This window comes from Leptinotarsa decemlineata, unplaced genomic scaffold, assembly GCF_025532065.1.
Source record: "Leptinotarsa decemlineata unplaced genomic scaffold, Ldec_3_MD MMD2_P_RNA_scaffold_5, whole genome shotgun sequence".
Lineage (NCBI taxonomy): Eukaryota > Metazoa > Arthropoda > Insecta > Coleoptera > Chrysomelidae > Leptinotarsa > Leptinotarsa decemlineata.
In genome coordinates this window covers 23,506,103-23,528,561 of record NW_027412532.1, presented here as the reverse complement: position 1 = coordinate 23,528,561, position 22,459 = coordinate 23,506,103, and the positions used below count along the sequence as shown (strand labels likewise).

The window sequence follows — 22,459 nt, the reverse complement described above, 5'->3', positions numbered from 1 at the left end:
TTTAACAATGGCTCTGAGTGATTTTTGCGTGGAAAGTGGGATAGAATTGGTTGCACTTTTTTCAAATTCAACACATATTCTTTAGCCTTTGGACGTAGCTGTTTTTCGTCCTTTGGAAGCTTCTTGGAAATCTGTTGTTCACAACTGAAGAATAGAACACAATGGTGAACGGTTGTAACGCGAACACTTTGGGTCCATCCTGAAGAAATACTTGAGAATGTTGACTTTGAGAAAATTCTAGCAAATGGTTTTCGTGCGTGTGGGTTGCATTCCGGAATCTTGTGGAACACCCAACATAACTTCTGTTGTTACAGAGTAGTGTAGGTCAGCCAATCAGAATGGAGACATCAAATATTGCTCGATTGATTGTGCTAGATGAAATTGAACTGGAGAATGAGGGTCGAATCATAATAATAATAGTGATGAAACATTAAAAGCTTGAAAGTGACGTAGTCAGCGTGGGAGGTAGTAGGCGTGTGTGAGGATTTGTGGAAATAAATGAGTTATTACAAAAAATAATAGCGCAACTGTCAGAAGGGCACTGAGTTGTAGATTTCGACTCCATCAAAAAACGACCACTTCCGGTTTCCACTTCCGTCCTCCGATTTTGATGACTTCAACATCAATGGATTCGTTTAGATGTCATGAAACATAAATTAATCATTTGTCGAAGCCAAAAGGGCCTTATAACCTATTTTCATTATACTAGCAGCAACAGACCGATGTGGGTACTCATTTCAAATGATTTCATTTGTAGATTATGAAAAGTATGATATACAGTGCCCAATGTGAAACACCATAGAAAGAATTGCACATTTAAAGAAAATCATTGAACATATTTGAAATTAAAAGTTGGGTTATGAACAACTACGAGTGTAATGTAATTGCAAAAGTTTGATTCAAAACACATAATTTGTTGACAAAAAAATGAAATAATCGTCGTATACTGAAACATATGGTATTTTTGGATTCCTTAGGGTGAGAAGGTTTCGAATCCGTCAAAAACAGGTCACTTCCGTTTTTACTTCCGGTCGTCCGATTCCGATGATTTCGACATCAATGGATTCCTTTAGATGTCAAAAAACATAGTTAATCATTTTACGAAGCCAAAAGGACCTCATAACCTATTTTCGCTATACTAGTCGCAACAGGTCGGTGTGGGTACTCATTTCAAATGATTTAATGTGTAGACTATGGAAAATATAATATCGAGCGCCTAATGTGAAACAGCATAGGAAGAATTGCAAAGAGAATCATTGAAAAAACTTCGGATCGCCACGTACATCATGTCAAATGAAAGAAGAAAAATTGCAGAATTCATCAACAACGAAAAAACAAATATGGTGCAACATGTCAGAAGGGCACTAACCCACATCTTCATTAATGATAACTGAATCTCAACGTGCAGCAAATCAAATGAAAGGAAAACGAATGCAAAATTCATCAACAGGGAAAAAAACGGAGACGATGCCAAGAGGGCACAAAGTTGTATCTTCACTAATAATAGTCGCATCATCACATGTAGTACTTAAAATAAAATGGGGAAAAAAAAGCAGAATTCATGTGTTTGTTGCGCTATTCAAATCCAAGGTGACATGGATCAATGTCAACGCTGAATATGCATATAACAAAGACTCTTTGATTTTCTTTTGTTTCATTTTCAGAATATGTCATCACTAATTTTTATATTCAAACCCAAAGTAACATTGATCACTGTCAATGTCGAATCTACATCCGGAGATACGCAGTTCTCAAAGCGACGAAACAAAGGCTCTTTGTTTCGTTTTAAAATATGTCATCACTCATTTTACTATAAATACGTCATGCATAGCGAAATGAGTTAGTTGCATCCGTTGAAAGTGATACCAGTGACAAGTGCACCGATTCTATTTGAAAGTAAGTGTTTTAGGTTTGACTTTTTCCTCAGATGAATTTATTCAAATGTAATTTAATTGAAAATTGGTGAGAATTGTTGAATCATTTGATTTCCAAAATTTTCTCGATATATATATGTTGGATGATTTCAGTCGAATGTTTTACATGTTGTGGTTTGTTTGAGATAGTATTCGCATATATTGTGAATCAAAACATAAAGCTTTCATTTTTTATTTTTCACAGATGGATTTACAAAAGTTGAATGCAAGTTCGATCGTGAAGAGAAAGCCAAGTATCAAAGTAGCAGATTTGCCTGTGGAGATGCCGCAGAGGATATTCACTGCCGAAATCGTGAAAGGAAAATTTGGTGAGGCGGTCTTGTTGGATTTGGGAGATGAAGTATCATTTCTACCCACCGAGTGACGTAGGCGTATCGTCCTCACTTAGAAGAATTTTCATCAGGCAAATACGCTATTGTGTTCAAAGGGTAAATGGACATTGGGAAACCGAATCTTGTCGTTTCATTTGAGATTGTACAGAATTAAGGTTAGTATTGCTTCCAATTTTTTCTTTGTTTTATAGGTAAAGAGTTTTTGGGTGTATACAATATTTTTCATTCGGGTCAAAAATTCTCACTCACAGATATGATCCACATAAAGTAGTGTTTTCATACAATATATTTCCTTCACTTAGTACGTGTAGAATATGTGTTTTAAATTCTTTATTTTGGATGACACTTGATTTTTTATTTTCATTATAAGTGTAGCAATTACTTCATGAGAGACATTACCCTCTCTGTTGCCAAAAAATTTTTTTCAGTGTATGTTTTTATTGAAAAATCGAATTTATTTCAGTGTATTTTTTTACTGAAAAATCGAATTTATTTCAGGATAATACATCAACGTGTGCAGTATCAGTCAGAGTCATCTCAACAACAATATTCAAAACCGTCATAGCAACCTTTCCAGAACGAGTTTGAAATCTCAGCAGTTTCCATTTTTGTCAGTCTATAGTTGCACATTATGAGGCTAGAATTTGTCGATATTCAGTGATTTGTTAGACAAACTGCACCTATTCAATATATATACAACCGTAGTGAATTTGGAAGACTTTGAAGATTCATCGTGGTGTGTTCCAAATTCAAGAAAAACACGCCGTTCTGTATGGGTCATTCCAAAGGAAATTTGTTCAGCTGCAGTCTCAATAACGTTGATATTTTATATAAATGGCTTTATAATATACTACCAAAATAAATAAAATACATATCACACACATCTTTTTTTGAAAATGAAAACTTATCTTATACAGGGAAAGTTGTCAAAAATATGCAATAACAAAAAATTATATACCAGATTTTATAGAGATAAAGAAACATCATATTGAAAGATACTAGGTTGACAAAAACAGGACATTTTAGAAATAAAGAAAATAAGTTTGTCTGTCATTTCAAATTCTGATTCGTTGGGTCGATATAACAAAAAGTGGCATTTTATATCTTGAATTTTATTCAGGACATTATCATAGATGATTGACATTTGACATTAAATTTCAAGTGTGATATTTGGAAATTCATTTCGTATTGTAGTTTTTTCGAAATTCCCATTCAAAATAGCATCCTTTGATATAGATACCGGACGAGTCTATTATGTGTAGATAACCTGAGTTTCAATTGTTCGGAGTTCTGAGTTCTTGTACATATAAACATAACAAAGTAACGATACAGACAAATATGAAAAATCGTCATAAAATAATTCAAATCCATTCAAGTGAATTCATGAATTGAAAGATATTTCAACTTCAACTTCGATATTCTGAAACAAAAACACACAGTATTCACAATTCCATCTTTCGTTATTCCAAGTTCATAGTCATCAAAATTGATACGATTATAATATATATAGGAATATAAAACTATCTTCAAATACAGTTGCATGAATGCACATCAAGCATTTTGTCGTAGTAAGGTGACCGGGGCAAAGTTACAACTTCAGCATAATATGAATGTTTATAAATATTAGGGAAGATCAAGATCATCAACAGGTATTAAGAAATTCATTCGGTGTCCAAAGCTTTCGGAATACAATGCAAATAATTTTCTTTATGACTATTCGTTCGATATTAAATATTATTACCTCAAAATATATCGAAATCATAACACATTTGCGATTCATTTTTTCAGTTACATTTGAAAAGTGAGTTTCAGTTTGTAGAAATAATAGCCCACACATGTTGGAAATTTTGCCATAGTGTGGTGAAAATCGTATTGAAAATTCTACGAAATATAAGCGCATACATACAGAGTGAATCAATATTTGAAATATGTCGTTTGGAACCCCCCATAACCCTTCTCTATCGAATTTTGGCAGAAATAATGCTGAGTCGTATTGTAGAGTTAACATTCGAAATTGGGAAAGTGAAGTATTCAACAGTTTTGCGTGCGACGGTTATGCGTGCGTTTTCGAACAGTTTACGTGCCTTTATTCGTTATCGTTTCGTCGTTATTGACGTTTTTTTTTCCTATTTCAATATGACAGTCATTTAACACTTAACGCGTTTCGCTTACCAAGTAAGCATCATCAGGAGATGACTTAAGTCCACGCTTTGTCGTATGAAGGTTCGTTTTGCGAATTTTCAGACTCCTGAACCGAACCTTGAGGAACAATCAGCCTAACTTCTGGTACAGAGTGGTGTCGTAAGCCAATCAGACTGGAGAAATAAAATATCAGTAGAATGATGGTTTTAGATGAAATTGAACTGAGGAATGTGGGTCGAATAATAATAATAATAATAGTGATAAAACATTAAAACTCAACTTGTGTTACAGAGTGGTGTCGGTCAGCCAATCAGAATGGAGGAATCAAATATCGGTCTAATAATTGTGTTAGATGATATTGAACTGGAGAATGTGGGTCGAAAAATAATAATAATAATGATAAAATGTTAAAACTTTGAAAGTGACGTAGTCAGCGTAGGAGGTGGTGGCGTGGTAGAAAATGTGTGAGGATTTGTGGAAATGAATGAGTTATTAGAAAAAAAAATGGAGCAAATGTCAGAAGGGCACTAAGTTGTATATTCGCTGATAATAATCGAATCTTCGCTTACAGCACGTCAAATGAAAGGACAAAAAATCCAGAATTCATTAACGAGAGAATACAAAGATGGCGCAACATGTCAGACAGACATTAAGTCACAATTTCTCTCATGATATTTGGATCTTAACGTTCAGCACATCAAATGAAAGAGAAACGAATGCAGAATGTTATCGACAAAGAAAAACAAAGATGACGCAACATGTCAGAAAGGAACGAAGCCACATCTCCGTTAATGACAATTGAATCTCAACGTGCAGTACATTGACTGAAAAAGAAAAAAAATGCAGAATTCATCGACAGAGAAAAAAAAAACAAAGACAACGTAACATGTCAGAAGGGCAATGAGCCGTATTTTCGTTAATAATGATTTGTTCTCAACGTACAGCACATCAAATGAAATGGAAACGAATGCAGAATTCATCGACAGAGAAAAAACAAAGATGGCGCAACATGTCAGAAGTGCACTAACCTGCTTCTTCGTTAATAAAAGTCGCCTCGTCACGTGCAGCATATCAAAGAAAAAACAAAAGAGGCAACCAAAAGGGCACTGAACCATATTTTCGTCAATAATAGTCGGATCGTCGCATTTGACATGATTCATTCACTCAAAACTGAAATATTTAAAAGATACCAAAGGAGATCTCACGGTGACTATAAGTTCTGGTATGCTTTGTTGTGTATCGAATGATGCGTGCAATTTCGTTAATTCCAGCGACATGATTATTCCAAGAAATATTGGTGTCCATTTGAACCTCAAAAAACTTATCGAAGCAAAAGGTGGAACCCCCAAAAAATAGGAGATATAGTACACCAAGTCAGTGAAGAGCGGCATTTTTCTGCCGAAAAATTTTTGAATTTCTTCAAATTTTTCAAATATCTGTAACAGAAAGACAAAACTCAGCTGCGGAACGCTTCTATCTACTAAAGTTAAGTATGTGTCGGTAGTGTGTAACGAAGGTTTCCATTAAATTCACTGGTTGCGCCCTCTGGAGGATGTTTGTTGCGATACACCATAGATGACAATATTTATTGTTTATCATTTCGAATCCGTTGAATACAAGGGGTTTGGAAATAGAAAAAAACAACGTTTCAACGCTTTGTAGACGTGTTTGATGCTCTATGACCAACACCCGTTATCCATATTTTCATTATTATCCCGATTGTATGACCACCAAACATTCAATATTATCGGGATTGAAGGGAGCTGATAGGTTAGGTGGAGTACCAAGGTGGCCGATAGGTTAGGTGGAGTACCAAGGGGGCACGCTGGATGGAACGAGTATCCTAGCGATTTAAGCGTGGAACTCCGCCCCTCGGCCCTCGGCACGCTGGATGGAACGAGTATCGTAGCGATTTAAGCGTGGAACTCCGCCCTCGGAGTTCATATATCAAATATTGTCATCTATGGTGTATCGCAACAAACATCCTCCAGAGGGCGCAACCAGTGAATTTAATGGAAACCTTCGTTACAACTACCTAGAATTTTCAATACGATTTTCACCACACTATGGCAAAATTTCCAACATGTGTGGGCTATTATTTCTACAAACTGAAACTCACTTTTCAAATGTAACTGAAAAAATGAATCGCAAACGTGTTATGATTTCGATATATTTTGAGGTAATAATATTTAATATCGAACGAATAGTCATAAAGAAAATTATTTGCATTGTATTCCGAAAGCTTTGGACACCGAATGAATTTCTTAATACCTGTTGATGATCTTGATCTTCCCTAATATTTATAAACATTCATATTATGCTGAAGTTGTAACTTTGCCCCGTCACCTTACTACGACAAAAGCTTGATGTGCATTCATGCAACTGTATTTGAAGATAGTTTTATATTCCTATATATATTATAATCGTATCAATTTTGATGACTATGAACTTGGAATAACGAAAGATGGAATTGTGAATACTGTGTGTTTTTGTTTCAGAATATCGAAGTTGAAGTTGAAATATCTTTCAATTCATGAATTCACTTGAATGGATTTGAATTATTTTATGACGATTTTTCATATTTGTCTGTATCGTTACTTTGTTATGTTTATATGTACAAGAACTCAGAACTCCGAACAATTGAAACTCAGGTTATCTACACATAATAGACTCGTCCGGTATCTATATCAAAGGATGCTATTTTGAATGGGAATTTCGAAAAAACTACAATACGAAATGAATTTCCAAATATCACACTTGAAATTTAATGTCAAATGTCAATCATCTATGATAATGTCCTGAATAAAATTCAAGATATAAAATGCCACTTTTTGTTATATCGACCCAACGAATCAGAATTTGAAATGACAGACAAACTTATTTTCTTTATTTCTAAAATGTCCTGTTTTTGTCAACCTAGTATCTTTCAATATGATGTTTCTTTATCTCTATAAAATCTGGTATATAATTTTTTGTTATTGCATATTTTTGACAACTTTCCCTGTATAAGATAAGTTTTCATTTTCAAAAAAAGATGTGTGTGATATGTATTTTATTTATTTTGGTAGTATATTATAAAGCCATTTATAAAAAATATCAACGTTATTGAGACTGCAGCTGAACAAATTTCCTTTGGAATGACCCATACAGAACGGCGTGTTTTTCTTGAATTTTGGAACACACCACGATGAATCTTCAAAGTCTTCCAAATTCACTACGGTTGTATATATATTGAATAGGTGCAGTTTGTCTAACAAATCACTGAATATCGACAAATTCTAGCCTCATAATGTGCAACTATAGACTGACAAAAATGGAAACTGCTGAGATTTCAAACTCGTTTGAAAGGTTGCTATGACGGTTTTGAATATTGTTGTTGAGATGACTCTGACTGATACTGCACACGTTGATGTATTATCCTGAAATAAATTCGATTTTTCAGTAAAAAAATACACTGAAATAAATTCGATTTTTCAATAAAAACATACACTGAAAAAAATTTTTGGCAACAGAGAGGGTAATGTCTCTCATGAAGTAATTGCTACACTTATAATGAAAATAAAAAATCAAGTGTCATCCAAAATAAAGAATTTAAAACACATATTCTGCACGTACTAAGTGAAGGAAATATATTGTATGAAAACACTACTTTATGCGGATCATATCTGTGAGTGACAATTTTTGACCCGAATGAAAAATATTGTATACACCCAAAAACTCTTTGCCTATAAAACAAAGAAAAAATTGGAAACAATACTAACCTTAATTCTGTACAATCTCAAATGAAACGACAAGATTCGGTTTCCCAATGTCCATTAACCCTTTGAATACAATAGCGTATTTGCCTGATGAAAATTCTTCTAAGTGAGGACGATACGCCTACGTCACTCGGTGGGGTAGAAATGATACTTCATCTCCCAAATCCAACAAGACCGCCTCACCAAATTTTCCTTTCACGATTTTGGCAGTGAATATCCTCTGCGGCATCTCCACAGGCAAATCTGCCACTTTGATACTTGGCTTTCTCTTCACGATCGAACTTGCATTCAACTTTTGTAAATCCATCTGTGAAAAATAAAAAATGAAAGCTTTATGTTTTGATTCACAATATATGCGAATACTATCTCAAACAAACCACAACATGTAAAACATTCGACTGAAATCATCCAACATATATATATATCGAGAAAAATTTTGGAAATTAAATGATTCAACAATTCTCCCAATTTTCAATCAAAATACATTTGAATAAATTCATCTGAGGAAAAAGTCAAACCTAAAACACTTACTTTCAAATAGAATCGGTGCACTTGTCACTGGTATCACTTTCAACGGATGCAACTAACTCATTTCGCTATGCATGACGTATTTATAGTAAAATGAGTGATGACATATTTTAAAACGAAACAAAGAGCCTTTGTTTCGTCGCTTTGAGAACTGCGTATCTCCGGATGTAGATTCGACATTGACAGTGATCAATGTTACTTTGGGTTTGAATATAAAAATTAGTGATGACATATTCTGAAATGAAACAAAAGAAAATCAAAGAGTCTTTGTTATATGCATATTCAGCGTTGACATTGATCCATGTCACCTTGGATTTGAATAGCGCAACAAACACATGAATTCTGCTTTTTTTTCCCCATTTTATTTTAAGTACTACATGTGATGATGCGACTATTATTAGTGAAGATACAACTTTGTGCCCTCTTGGCATCGTCTCCGTTTTTTTCCCTGTTGATGAATTTTATCATTCGTTTTCCTTTCATTTGATTTGCTGCACGTTGAGATTCAGTTATCATTAATGAAGATGTGGGTTAGTGCCCTTCTGACATGTTGCACCATATTTGTTTTTTCGTTGTTGATGAATTCTGAAATTTTCTTCTTTCATTTGACATGATGTACGTGGCGATCCGAAGTTTTTTCAATGATTCTCTTTGCAATTCTTCCTATGCTGTTTCACATTAGGCGCTCGATATTATATTTTCCATAGTCTACACATTAAATCATTTGAAATGAGTACCCACACCGACCTGTTGCGACTAGTATAGCGAAAATAGGTTATGAGGTCCTTTTGGCTTCGTAAAATGATTAACTATGTTTTTTGACATCTAAAGGAATCCATTGATGTCAAAATCATCGGAATCGGACGACCGGAAGTAAAAACCGGAAGTGACCAGTTTTTGACGGATTCGAAACCTTCTCACCCTTAGGAATCCAAAAATACCATATGTTTCAGTATACGACGATTATTTCATTTTTTTGTCAACAAATTATGTGTTTTGAATCAAACTTTTGCAATTACATTACACTCGTAGTTGTTCATAACCCAACAACTTTTAATTTCAAATATGTTCAATGATTTTCTTTAAATGTGCAATTCTTTCTATGGTGTTTCACATTGGGCACTTTTCATAATCTACAAATGAAATCATTTGAAATGAGTACCCACATCGGTCTGTTGCTGCTAGTATAATGAAAATAGGTTATAAGGCCCTTTTGGCTTCGACAAATGATTAATTTATGTTTCATGACATCTAAACGAATCCATTGATGTTGAAGTCATCGAAATCGGAGGACCGGAAGTGGAAACCGGAAGTGGTCGTTTTTTGATGGATTCGAGATCTTCTCACCCTAAGGAATCCAAATATATCATATGTTTCAGTATACAATGATTTTTTCATTTTCTTTGTCAATAAATTCTGCGTTTTGAATCAAGCTTCTGCAATTGGAATAAACTTATAGTTGTTCATAACCCAACATTTTTAATTACAAGTTTGTTGAATTCGCAATTGTTTCTCCATTTCTTATCCTTTCATTTGACGTGCTGTGTGCGACGATCCGATCATTATTAGTGAATATACAACTCAGTGCCCTTCTGACAGTTGCGCTATTATTTTTTGTAATAACTCATTTATTTCCACAAATCCTCACACACGCCACCACCTCCCACGCTGACTACGTCTCTTTCAAGCTTTTAATGTTTTATCACTATTATTATTATGATTCGACCCTCATTCTCCAGTTCAATTTCATCTAGCACAATCAATCGAGCAATATTTGATGTCTCCATTCTGATTGGCTGACCTACACTACTCTGTAACAACAGAAGTTATGTTGGGTGTTCCACAAGGTTCCGTTCAAGAGTCTGAAAATTCGCAAAATGAATCTTCATATGACAAAGCATGGACTTTAGTCATCTCCTGATGATGCTAACTTGGTTAGCGAAACGCCTTAAATGATAAATGACTGTCATATTGAAACACGAAAAACCGTTACGACAATAACGATGAAACGATAACGAATGAACGCACGGAAAACGGTCGAAAACGCACGAAAAACGATCGAAAACGCACGAAAAACGATCGTAAACGCACGAAAAACGATCGTAAACGCACGAAAAACGATCGAAAACGCATGGAAAACAACGTATTTTGAAATGTCATTGTCGAATACTCCGCTCCCCTATTCGCGCCCTCACGTTGAGTCCACTAAGCTCAACCTCTTGACACTTTTGGATCTCCTCTTTCTCCTGATGATGCTAACTTGGTTAACAAAGATACGAGACTTCCGACATGTTGGAACGCTAGACTTTTTGTTGAATCGACATGTTTTTTTCTTAAATGATGTATTTTGAAACGCTCTGTATACACATTAATATCATATTTCAAATCGACATGTTTTTTTCCTTAAATGATATATTTTGACGCACCCTGTACACTTCGACGTCATATTTGTTTTTCAATGATGTATTTTGAGATACCTTGTACACATTGAGGGATCGCACGTTGAAAACTTACAGCCTCGTGGAACTGTTATGTTTTTTCTTAAATGATGTATTTTGACGCACCCTGTACACTTCGACGCCATGTTTATTTTCAATGATGTATTTTGGGATACCTTGTAACATTGAGGGATCACACTTTGAAACGATACAGCCTCATTAATCTGTAATGTTTTTTCTTAAATCTGATTCATTATTATTAATATATCATTTTCGCGCTTTTAATTTTCGTGGAGTAGTTCACGATCAATTCCTAAACCGGCAACGCCACATTGCCCCATAAACAATGATTTATTGTACAACTGGCAACGCCGAACCTGCCATACTGGCATGTATTCACATTTGACAGATGCCGTCTTATGAGTCTAATGTTGACAGTGTCCTTCTTCAACCAATAGATAGTTCAGCTAGTGACTCATAGATGACTCTGTGTGTTCTATAACTTTGGTGTTTCCATATACTTTTGTGTCGATGAATCGAGCGCCTATTTTTGTGCGGTTACTGATAACAGGACATGAAACAATACTGTACGATAAATTATTCAAATGAATCTCTCAATATACGCAAAGCCACGTAAATTTGTGCATCGATTACGTCACATGCGCCTCTCGCTCTTACACACACACACACACACATGCACCTCTTTACATGAAATATTAATTATTTCCCAAATCTAAGTATATTTTCCTATCTTCAATATGATAATGACGATTACAATCTACGGAAAAATATCTCTTACAGTAATTATTGTACCGCACAATTTGTTTTGATGTTAGATGGCTATAAATACCCAACATTCGCAGTTAACTTGAATATCTTACGATGGTGTAGAGGCTAAGGACAATGTCTACGGCGCGGACGACCCAGGTTCGAATCTCATAACTATAAACTTTTTTTAATTAAAATCACGTGACTGAAGGGGGCCGAGGGAGCTGATAGGTTAGGTGGCCTACCAAGGGGGCCGATAGGTTAGGTGAAGTACCAAGGGGGCTGAGGGCGGAGTTCCACGCTTAAATCGCTACTATACCCGTTCCATCCTGCGTCGATGACGTCACACGTTTCCCCCACTCCCCATTGGGCCAGAACATACGTTGTTCATCTTCCAATAAATAGTTCAGCTAGTGACTCATAGGTGGCGCTAGGATTAGTGTTTACTCGCGACGATGCATCTGGGTCACGTGACAATTTGGAGCGCTCTGATTGGTGTACTCGCGACGATGCGTCTGGGTCACGTGACAATTTGGAGCGCTCTGATTGGTCGCAGGATCCAAAATTGCCAGAATGAACCTCCATAAGAAAATACAGGGGTTTTGATTTGGAAGCCTTGCTGCCTATATACTTGACCCGATACAAATCATCTCCCGGACACTGAAACAAAAACTTAAGTTACCTTCTGTGGCTACTTCAGATTCATGGAGGCAATACCATCAGAAAAAGAAGAGGAAAACAACGGCAACTTCAAGAAAAAGAGGAAAGAAAACGAAAACGAGAAGAAAAAGCTGCAGAAAAAGCAAACATAAAAAAGAATAAAAAGCAGGCGAGAAGAAAAAAATCAGACAATAAGGAAGAAAGTACTCAGTCAAGAGAAAAAGGAAATAGTCGATCAGATGAGGACAATGCAGTAAATGTCACTTATCCGAGTGATGAGGAGGGAAACAATAAATTGGAAAGTGAACATGATTCCGGACTTATAAATCATGCAAGAATTGATGGAGTTTGTGAAAATGATATTGAGGAAAACAACTTTGTTGTTGTATGTTACGATAACTAATATTATCCAGGCATAATTGCATAATAGATATTAAATGAAGATGAAGTGAGGGTGAAAACAATGGTTGAAAGTGGACCCACAGGATGGAAATGGCCAGTACCTGATGACGTTATATGGTACTCCAAATCTGACATAATGGAGATAATTAAACAACCTAACTTCGCAGCTGTCAACAAAAGAGGAGTTTTTCACGTTCCTGAGATGCTGAAATATTGAATACCCACTTGTACTTGATTGGAATGTAACTATATTCCTATTGTCTTTAATCGGGACATCTAATTGTCAGTAAATAGGACAAGTGTATTTGTTCAGTGTCAGTAACTGGAACAAAGGGTTTTTTTTTCTGTAAAATTCATCAGGAATATAATGTTACTTTCTTATTGATTCATTCGTTGAATAACCTAAATTAAAATTCTGAAGATTCGAGTGGTGAAAAAATTTCAAGGAACGCAATAATCATTCCAGATATAATTATCTCTAAATCGAATTATAGTACTTAAGGTGTCAGTGATTGGGACAGTTACCTTATGGATGTCATAGACCAGGACATAGATTACGAGACTGCAGGCAAAAAACGACAGGAGAACGGGGAACGTACCAGCCAATGGAACGGCGTTCAGTACAACAGCACTCAGGAAATAATCGCCATCCAAGAAATACTTACAACCCGTCACGAAACCATGGTGAAAAATAATAGACCGGGAGATGACAAGATTTAAACAGCGAAGCGGCTGCGTTTCAACCCCGCAATGTAGGTGCTGCAACTCGTAACGACGCATAGACTTAGGAATGGCAAGGATACTCAACTGCACCCAGATAGATGAGAACCCCGTAATGTTGCACAGTTGATGATTCAAGGAAGCTTAGTCACAGCTTTTATTGACTCTGGGGCACATGTATCCTTAACAAAGCCAGTCATCGCCAAGGGGTTTAGGGTTAATAGAGAGAAATGTTTTGATTTGGTTGACATACAAGGACAAAGAATACCCGAATTGGGAGAAGTTAGATTACCGATTATTTTTACGCCAGGACAAAATAATTGAGCATGAGTTTGTTGTGATGAAAGCTGGTAACTTTGATGCTGATATACTATTGGGATTGGATTTTTTGAAGAAATTTGGAGCATAGATAGATTGGGGAAAACGGCTACATGTATTTGTTGAAGGAGAAAATTGAACTGATGACAGAGAAGAGAGTAATTGGGAAAACAGAGAAAGAAGGAAGACAGAGTGTCTCGAAGAAACAACAAGAAGAAAATTGTGGAGGAATTGAAAGAAATGAGAGAAGTTCTGATGAACATACAGCGTATAGTTTATGGAAATTTGAGAGCGAAGCAAATCGTAGGTCACCGCCAATGGCCAAGGATTACATTGTTCGGGAGTTTGACGGCCCCTCGAATAACATCAATATCTTAGAACGCTCGAATTAATCACAAACTATGCAGGCTAGGAATCTGATCAATTACTGTTCATCAGTAAAACTTTGTACCGGAAAATCCGTCACAGGAGACGATGAAAAGAAAAAAGATAAGGAAAATGATTAGAAGTTTCAAGGAAGTAATGGAGACAATAGGAAGAATAGATAAGCTCAGAGAGTACTGGAAGTTACAGGAGTGTTGCGAAAAGCAAGGATAAGAAAAGTATGATTGAAAGAAAAGGAGAAATAATAAAAGAGGAAGTAGTGGAAAAACAAGAGGAGATAGAGAAAGTTGAAATCAACGTAGCGAGTTCCACCAGTAGCAATTTTGGACACAAGGACCAAGCTATAGGGAGCACTTGTGAAACCAAAAGTACTGTTACTTCAGGTGTGGCAGTCTATTCATCCAAGGATCTAAAGTACCACCTAGAACTACGACTATATGTATGGCGAAACTGAAGAGAATTACCTCACTGTCAACGGATGATATAGTAATAGAAAGCGCAGAAGTAAGACAAGGACTTATGGTAGCCAGATCAGTATGTAAGATAGCAAGAGAGATCCCTATCCAAATCATGACTATTTTAGAAACGGATTCGTTAGTTCAACGAAAAACGGTCATAGCACGAGCCTATGAAGCGGACACAAAGCAAGCAACGACAAACAAAGAAGTAGCAGGAATCCTCGAAGAGATTACGCAAAGAAATAGTTCAGATCAATCCGATAGCGAAAAGGAACAGAAAGAAAATGGTTTTTGAAAGCGAATCTGATAGAGAAAGAAAAGAATATTCTCACCGATATAGTACCAGATCTCAGGGACCTGTACAAGAATACCCTTGGATACGGAACCAAAGAATTTGAGAACTCAGCAGAAAGAATGATAACCAAAATTTAAATATATCAAAACTAAAACCATCATAAGATACGCCACTGGAAATGAAAAAAAATATAATGAAACAGAATAGAAAGGTACAGATTTCGCCACGAAATATTTCACTAGTAATGAATAGGTCGATGCACTCCATCAGACGATGCCAGTATGTAAATAAACGTTCCAAATATCACAGCGCGTGCTTTTGTAGATAATCAAAGATATTCGGCCATAAATTCATTTAACCCGAAGATTTGGAAAAGATGGCCGATGATACGATACAAAAGTTGTATGGCTGGTTTTTATTTTTGGAAATTTTACTAGTGCATTTTAAGGACTGTACTTCTGTTTCCAGCTACTGAAGTGTGTAATTGAAATTGCCCTGAATGCTATTGCGATACATCAGCTGAAGGGATTTTCCTGGCACATGATACTATCATGTTGCGATACTGTAACGATGTTTTTAATAAATGAGAGACAATGGAAAAGGTCCCCTAAGGAAAAAGTATACGGCAGAAAGTATAACCATTCGACCAAATTTATCGGCAGATATTCAAAATAAACCGAATAAATTACCTACACCGGAGAATGCAGTTCAGCGATATGAATTACAAAATGAATCATCACAAGTAGTGACAGAGCCACATTGATGCACGTGGAGTTCAAATAGATAGATATAAAGGACGCATGAGGAAGTAATTAATATAGGCCTGGGATATGCGTTCAGTAAAAATAAGGAAATGCAAAATCAGCTATTTCAATATTAAAATGTGGAGTGAGCACGTAAGAAAAATTAAGTTTTATCATGAACAGAACGTGTCCCGCGACTAAATAAACAGTGATGAACAGCTCAACAAAATGACAATAGTCACTCAGAACAAAAAACGTATTTATATAACGAGGCAAAACCAAAAACGAATTAGCCCGGTTATCTACCCAGTTAGGCATACAGGGATGCCATTGTATTGGATGCAACCCCGGACAAAGTATGGAGGAACTACCACCCCCCAGAGTAGAGCCGATCCCAAACCAACTGGAGGAACCAATCCCGAACCAAGGTCCAGAACAGGCAACCAGGGTCTGTCGATGCAATGTATGCAGGACCAACCAGCCAGCCAGAAGAGATCATCATCCCCTAGAAGACTTGGTCTTTCCTGAAGTTGCCAACCGTTACTGGCAAGAGCGCCCATATTCCCATTAGACGCTCAACGATCTTTCGAGCTGAGACCTTCACCGCCCCAGCAACTGCTAGCCCATGGCCCTGTTCACTCTCGATCGAAATGTCCCCATCACTCAGCATAGCAGAGAATCTAGCCCCCAGAAGAAGAGATTGGTTTCGGGTAATTAACGTGACTCTGAATAGTTATAAAAAAAAACCCAAAGAAAAAATGGACCATATACTTAGAGTTGATATTTAGTTAAGAACTTTGTGTTATTGGACGTAGAATAGTTTTATATCATAGAAATATTTGAGTTTCATACCTTTTTAATATTGAGTTTTACCATATCAATTCAGTATATAATCGTTAGCATATTGAGTATAGGATTTTACTAGGTCATAGAAATTTGATATCATAAATTATATAAAAAAAAACATGTTTTATTCAACTGAAAAGGAAAGGTATTTCAACTGGACACCCTCTGTATGAAAAAAATATTTTTCCAAAACATAACTTTTATGGAGAGCATAAATGAAAAATTTTTGTGTGTAAAAGAAAACTAATAATTTTATAAAAACTAAGGCAATTGAAGTTCAATGACAAATAAGAAGGTAATTTGGAAAAAAATCATATAGCTCTCAGCTGATAAATGCAATAAAACCTATGTGGTGCTTCAAGTATGTAAATAAACCAAAAGTAGAATTCATTTCTTGAAACGAATAGACGATCTTGTACAAATATTTTCGTCAACACTGTGTAACGATTAAATAGATGTGTAAGAATTAGACCAGGAAAATGGTAAAATGATAAGTGTTAGGCGTTGAAACTTAGATTTTGGAAACAGTTGAATGACATGTCTAGAATTGAGTATGGAGGGATATTTCAAAATTCTTTTTGAAGTAAATTGATTTATTTTTATTCAATTGTAATTGTTAAACAACAGTCACAATTCTTTTCAAAGGAGGGACGATTGTAACAACCCCATAAATAATTTTGATCTATTTGAGCTCAAGTTATAATAATATCGTAAGTCAACCGCGATAACGATGTATATCAATAAATGAATATATGAGTTTTCAAAATCGAAGTTAGGATTCAATCAAAAGTGCACTTACCTAGCCCTAGACATTCGAACCACTCAGCAAGAAAGAAAATTAAATTATGAAATCTTGAAAACTGAAACGTGACTCCGTCAGAAGAGAGGGAAATTTCAACATATCTGATGATGCAATAGTTACACATGTGGAAGGCCATGTAAACGAGGTCACACGAGTATCCAGTTTTGGACCATAAACAGCACGAGGAACTCGTTAAAATTAATGGGTATTGCACAATTTACAGATGGTTACTCAGCAATTTCTTTGTGTATCATCCTGTTGCGAAATATTTATAAAAAATTCGATAATGTAAGCCAGTGGCCTTCTCACGTACACCAACATATGAGTAGGGATAATTAGGCCAACTTTGATGGCAAGGAGAGATGTATAAATACGCCAATATCATTCAGAGTGAGAAGAAGAGTCGAGTTGAGTCAGAGTCAGAGTCATAGCCAACACTCGTCCGCTTCTTAAATACAGTCTGATCGAGTCCATCAAGACGTCATAGCCAACCCCACCTCTCAGCTACATACATTAACCCAACCTCTCAGCTAGATGCGTTAACAGATATCGATACGAACAGACAATGGTTGTTGCGCCATCGTAGAGGGCAGACGTTAACATAGTCCTCGCCGCCTGCGCGTCACCATCGACAGTGAGGGTAGAGCGATGTGTTACGGCACAGCCATCACCGCATCGAGAGAGAGGTAAGGACACACCGATGAAATCGCAATATTCAGCCACACGTCGTGGAGTGAACATCTCGCTCTCTAACCGTTGAACGGTTGCTGCTGTGATGTCACACCACTACTAACTTGGTGGGCTCACACCAATGGAACATTCATTACTTGGAGGATTTTTGAAGTATGCAGAAGTATGTTTGTACGCAGACACGCACATGATAAACCCTGTGCCGTGTATTCTCACACACACACACACCAACCGAATGTAATTACGTCATTATGTCACACACACACAAAATCTCATATGAAAACATTCTGAATGAGCCATGCACCAGAAACTTCAAGGTCACATCGCTTTGATTTTACTAAACAAAAAAAGCAATTATTACGTCATAGTGGTAGGGGGAGGCCCAGAAACGGCCGTAATCTGCTACTGACTATATTTATTATCCTCAAACTTGGCATATTATTCAACACATATACCCTCTACTCTTAGTATCAATCAGAATATTCGAAGTGAGTATGGTAGTGAATTTAATTTCAAAAATGCAGAAGAAATGTAAAATTGTCTCCTGTAGAGATATTCATGTTATCACAAACGACTTCATACATTTCAAAATATATGACATTCTAAAATATCTTTTGAATAAGCATCCTGAGCAAGTAGATATTGTCTTTTTTTTGTACATCAAACCAAATATGGTATTTGAAATTCAATATAAAAAAACAACGTATTAATAATATTATCGATGTTTATTTACAAACATTCAGTGATGAAGTATCAAGATTCGAGAAGTTCTACACGTTCAACATTTCCACGTGATGTTTTTCTCAAACCTAGGTATAGAAACACTATCATAATCAGAAATATAGCCACTAAAAATATTACTATAGTTAAAAGTAGGTCTCGGTTTTCATTTCCAAGTACAAAATCTGATGGCCCTCGGCACTGACAAAACTTCTGGAAAAAATATCGTTAGAAACCCTTAAGTTTTCCAAGTATTTATAAAATGAACTGTTCCTGAAATTCTCATTGAAATAATCATACATTTCGTTTTTAGAAAGAAAAATATCACCATTTTTTTTCGATTCATTCAGATATTCAGTAAAGTTCTTTGTATTACTATCAAATAACTCGAGCACACGTTTATTGAATTCGTTAGTAGAATTATCTTTTTTTTCCAAACCTTCCAAGTATTTGAAAAATTTACTATTATCGAATCCATCATTCAGATAATGAAATAGGGCAGTTTCATTGAATTTTGGTAAATCCACCCTGTGAAAACTTTCCAAGTATTTATAGAAGCTGCTGTTTTTGAACTCTTTGTTGAAGTAATCGTTCATAACAGACTTTCTCAAATCTCCGTTCAATAATTGCTGTAATTTTGAAAGGATGTTATCAAACTTTGAACTCACATCAACTGTCGCCCTAGTTGATGAATCTTTAGAATTTTCGTCATCAAAACAAGTAATTCCATGGATATTAGATATGGTTTTAGCTTTACCATATTCTACAACCACTGCGTTCTTTCGAAAACTGGCTATCACCTCGATTAGTCTACTGCAAGAAAAAGTATTACTTTCCAAAGAAATAAAGGATAAGCTTGGTAAATCTGTTGATAGTTGTTCCCCATTCAAAAAAATTATTTTGTTTCCTTGTATGTATAATTTCTTCAAATTTATAAGAGGATGCAAATACCTTTTCAATGTGATAATTTTGTTATATGATATGTCCAGAATCTCTAAGTTTTCCAAATTTTCGAAAGTGCCGTGTTGAAATTGTTGAAGTTGGTTATGTGACAAATTCAGTACCTTTAACTTTTTCATATCTGAGAATAGTCCTGTTGGAATTGAAGAAATGTTATTGAATTCCAGATACAAGTATTTTAGATCAGTCAGATTCAAAAATATGCTAGAATTCAATTCTGCAATTTTGTTGTAACTAGCATCAAAGTTAACAATTCGAAAATAGTTGAACAATGCGAATTTCCCAGAGATGCAATATCATTATTACTGATTTTCAGTGATTCTAATTCGAAAGGGCAGAAGTTTAGTTCACTTATATTGTTGATAGAAAGATCCATATTCTTTATTTTAGTAGAAACTGTGGGAATGTCAATATTTTTTAACAGATTGGAACTCAAATCAATATATTCAAGTAATAGTATATTTTGATCCAGAATAGCACTTTCGAAAGAAACTAAGCGATTTGACGATATATTCAACTCTCTCAAATTTGGCAATCCTGTTAGGGTGTCAATATCTATATTTTTAATTTTGTTAATAGACAGATCCAAAATTTTTAAATTTGTCAAAGAATTGAAAATTCCTGCCCCTATGGATGTCAACTTATTATCGTTTAGATACAACTCTTCCAAATAATGCAAGGAGTTGAAAGCACCTGGCTTCAATTTTTCCAAACGAACATTGCTGATCCGCAGAACTGTGAAACTTGATAATCCTTCAAAAGCAGACGAAGGGATGGTAGATATATTTGAGTTGAAAATTTTCATCACTTTGGGGCAATTTTCACAATCATATTCTGAACCGCTTTCCTTAGACCAGGTCATTGGTAGCTCAACTTCTTGACAAACAACTGTCAAGTTGATAAGTGATACACTAGTTTGTTCAGGTACGTATCGTCCGTAGTTATCATAATGTTGAAGTACATGAGTAGTTTCTGTTTCTTCAGTGTCTTCACAAATTGCTTCACAATAGTTCAACAGGTTCATAACAAGAAAAATATGTAGTAGTTTCCAGGTCCTGAAAATCGAAATATTCTGACATAACTTGAATGTTCATATATGGTTTTGTGAAATGATGGAATGAAGATTATAGTCAGTTATCATGTTCGTTACATACAGTGAATTATCACATATTCATATTTCATCTTCATAAGTTCATAAGATATAACATTCCTATAATTAGCATTGAGTCATTTTGTATGAAGGTCGCTTGAAAAATTCGTCTCATTCCCAAATAACGGATATACTGAATCAAATAAATCACTCATTCCAAATCTACTTTCAAGTTGAGCTCTTACATTCTGTAACTTATATTTTCAAAATATTAATGACTTCAAATTTTGTTTATATCTCATCAAATTGGGAGAAACAAAGGAATCCCTGTACAATTTTTCCAAGTTGTCTGCAGAAATCCATTTTCTCGTGGGTAAAAACCACAGAACTTAAACATAGAGGAGAACGGAAATAGCGTTCTGTGATAGTGTTCCTACAAGGAGAAAATTAAGCAGTAGGAACGCATGCGCATAACGCGTTTTCGGAGATGGTTTCAGATTATTTGCAGCCCACTTTGAAAAATCCGAAAATAAAATTGACACAATATTTGTACTTTTGCTATTTTTTGTTTTATAGGGGAGCTCTCTCAATCTAGCCATGCTAAATTAGAAAAAGGTCTTTTGGAATCTATAGTATAATAGGTTGGGGAGGACTCGCTTCCTTATACCTTGAAAGGATCATTAAAAAACAACTAATTTTTAAAATAACCCTAACTTTTAGAAATAATCTTTTTAAGAAATCAGAATAGTGGACCCACGTCAGTGAAAGTTGTCAAAAAATTGCTTGTTTTCCATTTGAATGAAACCAATGAAGTTTGTCCTACCAACATCAAATGAAACGTTGGTGCTGTGATTCAACTATCTACCTCAAAATTTCAAAAGCATAAGAGAATAAACGGATGGGGTAAAATAGTAAATTTCACAGTCTTGTTAGGTTGACTGATCAGCTCACTCATGACATCATCATCAGATGATTACAATAGTGCAGGTAATAAAAAAATCTCGAGGGCAGCCCCCATGATATTGTAATTTATTACTGGTTTATACACTTTACAATTTAATATTAGATAAAATGTTAGGCAATTCCTAATGTTCACCTACCAAACTTGTGTATTTCCTTGTGAATTGCTTTTATTATTTTTGACAAAATTGCCAAAACAGAAAGCCCCTTGGTTTTGCAGTTTCTGTTGGTTTATTTGCTTTCGTGCTATATTTAATTATTTTCACTATTGCAAGAGTAAACTTAAACTATTATTACAGGATATCATTTAATAGAAAAGTGAAAAAAATTATAACACGTTAATCACGAATCCAAAATATTATTACAAAACATTGGAAAACTAAGACAAAGTGAATCTGGTGTAAATTCGTGAACTCACTTGGAAGCGACAGTTTTTAAGGTTTCAAATATGTCAATAAAACTATTAATAGTAATGAATAATTTATTCTAATGTGATAATTACAAATCAATA

The 22,459-nt window shown here is 35.3% G+C and overlaps 2 protein-coding genes across 2 annotated transcripts in view; both read right to left on the bottom strand.

The window, feature by feature from the left end:
- LOC111509844 (uncharacterized) overlaps nt 1–22,459 on the bottom strand; it is a 242,661-nt gene that overhangs the window by 97,974 nt on the left and 122,228 nt on the right.
- LOC111510488 (uncharacterized) lies at nt 18,925–20,188 on the bottom strand (the record flags this gene model as incomplete). Its single annotated transcript, XM_023166413.2, has 1 exon — nt 18,925–20,188. A coding segment is annotated over one exon (1,104 nt), but the record flags the coding sequence as incomplete, so codon positions are not given.